Source organism: Myotis davidii, unplaced genomic scaffold (assembly GCF_000327345.1).
Source record: "Myotis davidii unplaced genomic scaffold, ASM32734v1 scaffold271, whole genome shotgun sequence".
Lineage (NCBI taxonomy): Eukaryota > Metazoa > Chordata > Mammalia > Chiroptera > Vespertilionidae > Myotis > Myotis davidii.
In genome coordinates, this window is record NW_006284839.1 from 1,626,689 (window position 1) to 1,630,155 (window position 3,467).

Below are 3,467 nucleotides of genomic sequence, written 5' to 3' on the forward strand. Positions count from 1 at the left end.
GCAAGGTCCAAGACGTACACAACTGGACCTATGATACAAAGAAAACAAACAAAGTTTCAACACAGGACAGATTTTTTAAAATTACTTTTTCAGAAAGGGGGGGCGGGGGGGGCATAAAAAAATAAAAAAAATAAAAAAAATTACCTTTTCAATATTTCCCATATATCTGATGGTTGTTCTGATGCTTTGGAAATAACTTTTATAAATGTGATGGAAATCCAGATTTGAATAGATTTAGAATTTCTCAGTCTTTTGCATGAATAGCTAAATGTTACTTCCTGAATTTAAATATAGCCCCTTTAAACTTTTTCTTTAGTAGCAACCCGATTAAAGCCTCATAGTTGCTGCTTATAAAAGAAGTAGTTCTCTCACTTCTCTTAATAATTACATTGGCTACTACAGAATGAAATGGCTGTTTCAGCTTGCCCTTCCCAAACAGTTCTTGGTCACAACTAGATTCTCTAGTATTAGCTAAGAGTATCATTTCTTTGACTTCAATCATTACTTTCTTGATACAGCCAGTGAAAGTAACTAAGGCTATTTTCTCATAGTTACACAAAGTCAATCTATCTTACTTTGATTTTCAATATGCTATAATTAGCTGAGTATTATTCTCTAATAACTTCTTTTAATTATCATAACACCAGTTTTTACGGCATTTCAACAGCTGTGTGTGCCAATTGTGCTTCTATTATTATGTGCTTAACTGTGAAATTTGACTACTACCTCCCTCTGGAATTTATTTGGGATAGCTACATTTGGAAGTATTCTAATTAACAACCATTTAGCACAATAACAAAATTTGGCTCCAGAATTTTCCAGAGCAGTGGAAGGGTTTTAGTCCTGAATTGGAGCAAGGCTTAAATTTAGAACTGAATATCTAAGTTTAATCACAGGATTATGAAACCTTGATTTAGTAATCAGAAGTTACTGAATACCATCTACATACAATCTATTACTTGAGTCATTTTCTTAGACATGTACAAGTGTTATTACCTACCTTCCGGAGGTAATCTATAGGAGGATACTATACACAAAAATAATTTATTTGCACTATACAAAGAAATTAACATAGCAAAATGATAAAATAATGACCACATAAGAACAAGCATTCATCTTGGGACCCTCTGATCAATACTTCCCCCTGATCACTGGAGCCAGTAATATCACTAAGTCACGAAGAGAGACCACACTGTAAAGTAGAAGGAACATTTGGAGAGATGCCAAAGGATCTATTGATTTAAATTTAGCATATTTATTTTACTACTGTCAAATTCTAACTTACCAAACATTTAAAATTATAAGATTATCTTTTGGGACCAAATAGATAAAGTAAGCCTAGTTTAGTGCATTCAGTACATATAGATTCTACGTTCTCTAATGATAGCTATCATTTCTTGAGTGTCTACATGATACCAAATGTTGTGCCACAGGCATGCATGATTATTTAATCTCATAATGTAAGGTTTAATCCTTAAAATATGCAAATTTGCTGGGTTAAGTTTAAAACTCCCTCAGAAGGCACAATAGAAGTCATTTTAGCTCTGGCCAGTGTGGGTCAGTTGGTTGGGCATCATCCCATGTACTAAAAGGTTGCTGGTTTGATTCCCAGACAGGGGAGATGCCCAGGTTTCATGCTTGATTCCCATGCAGCCGATAGATGTTTGGCTCTCACATCGATGTTTCTCTTTCTCTCAAAATCAATAAAAAAATATTTTTAAAAGTTATTTTAGTGAGTCACCAAAGATCCCTCAAATGCTGGTATCAAAAATTAAAGACAATATTTCAACTTTCCTATTCTCTACTGATAATTTTTTTAAATAGAAAACTAAAGCCACATGAAAACATCATCAGACGCTACAGCACATGTACTCATCTACCAGATCCCATCCCCTCTCCAACTCAAATCCACAGCTCTATCAATTCTCTCCTTTCCCACATCATTTCCCCCTACTATTTGTTGGATGATTTCCAAACAAACACGTCATTATTTCTTCTATCTTAAAGAAACTCTTCACTTGATTCCCCCCCCGCCCCACTTCTCCATGTACAACAAAATTCTTCAAAAGACTTTGTTTTCACTCATTCAATTCTTTCTTGAACCCACTTACCAAAATTGCTCATCAAGGTCACTAATAACCTGTGCACAGCTAAATCCAATCTCAGCTTTCCTCTTATTTAGCCTATCAGCAACAGCTGACAGATATTCCCCTCTTCTTCTTCCTACTACTAGTATATGGTTCTTCACTGCATTTCCAGGGTATCACCATCTCTTGGTTTTCTTTCCATCTTACTAGTCACTAACTTTTAGTCTCCTTTATTGATTCTTCTTCTTCTTGTTCTCAGTGAGGCCCGCCCACGCTGCCAACATACACCTCACTATACAACCTATTTGATTACTCTGCTCTAGTTTTTTCCCCCAAAGCACTTATCACTAACATACTCTAATGTACTTATTAACTGTTTCCACATATTACAACAGGGCCCAGCTGGCTGCCTGTTTTTGTAAATAAAGTTTTATTGGAGCATGGCTGTATATTTTTTAACAGAAAAAAGTTCAGTGACTCCTGAATTAGAACAAAAGCTCAAAAAGAAAATCTTTAGATCTTCCTTTTTCATTATTCTCTCCAGAGCCCGTTACAAAACTATTTCCTACCAGTCAGAATCAGAATTTATATGGAAAGAGGTTTTTACATGCTTCCAATGTAACTTCTTTCCTTCCTCTTTTTTAACAGTATACTTGGAATTATCTACTGATGTAGTAAAGCAATTTAATTCCTAAAAAACAATCAACCATTTGGACAAAAACATAATTCTAAAAAGTAATCCATCACTACCACTTTTATCTATCATGAACACAGACAATTTAGAGATGTTTGAATATCTTTCCTTTAACAATTTCAGGTTCTAACAAAATGAGCTCAATTTTCTTGCTGAATCATTAGGCATGAATTCTTTTTGCACATGCAAAAGCAAACAAAATCTTCACTCATCATTTTGGAAAATTTCTACTCACCCTTTGGTTCATAAGCAAAAGATGCTGGGTTCAATGAAGACACTGGCTGGATTTTATGGCCCTTAGTTTTTCTGACAAAATTCTATCTAGGCTTTGTCTTAAGTTTATTTTGTCTAAACTTCTCAAGGCTCTTCCAGATAGAGTAGTCCAAGATTAGTTCAATAAAAGCAAGATTAAATGTCTAATGGTAAATATACTATCTACACTAATAAAAGAGAAAAATAGTAATTGGCGTACGACACTACCCTTTTCATTGGCTAATCTGGGCTATATGCAAATTAACTGCCAACTAAGATTGGCAGTTAACTGCCAACAAGATGGCGGTTAATTTGCAAATGTAGGCACAATGCAGGGAGGCGAAAGGGAAAGCAGGAAGAAGCCCCCTGCCACTGACAGTGATCGGAAACCCAGGGGGGAGCTAAGAGCCGGGGGGCACCTTTGCCCTGCCCCC

At 35.6% G+C, this 3,467-nt stretch overlaps 1 protein-coding gene across 1 annotated transcript in view; it reads right to left on the reverse strand.

Annotated features, from left to right (window-relative positions):
• MARCH5 (membrane associated ring-CH-type finger 5) overlaps positions 1-3,467 on the reverse strand; it is a 31,604-nt gene that overhangs the window by 12,987 nt on the left and 15,150 nt on the right. The window contains exon 3 of the mRNA XM_015557878.1: positions 3-28. Coding sequence (XP_015413364.1) covers positions 3-28 — 26 coding nt within the window. The remainder of the gene's footprint in view (positions 1-2; positions 29-3,467) is intronic.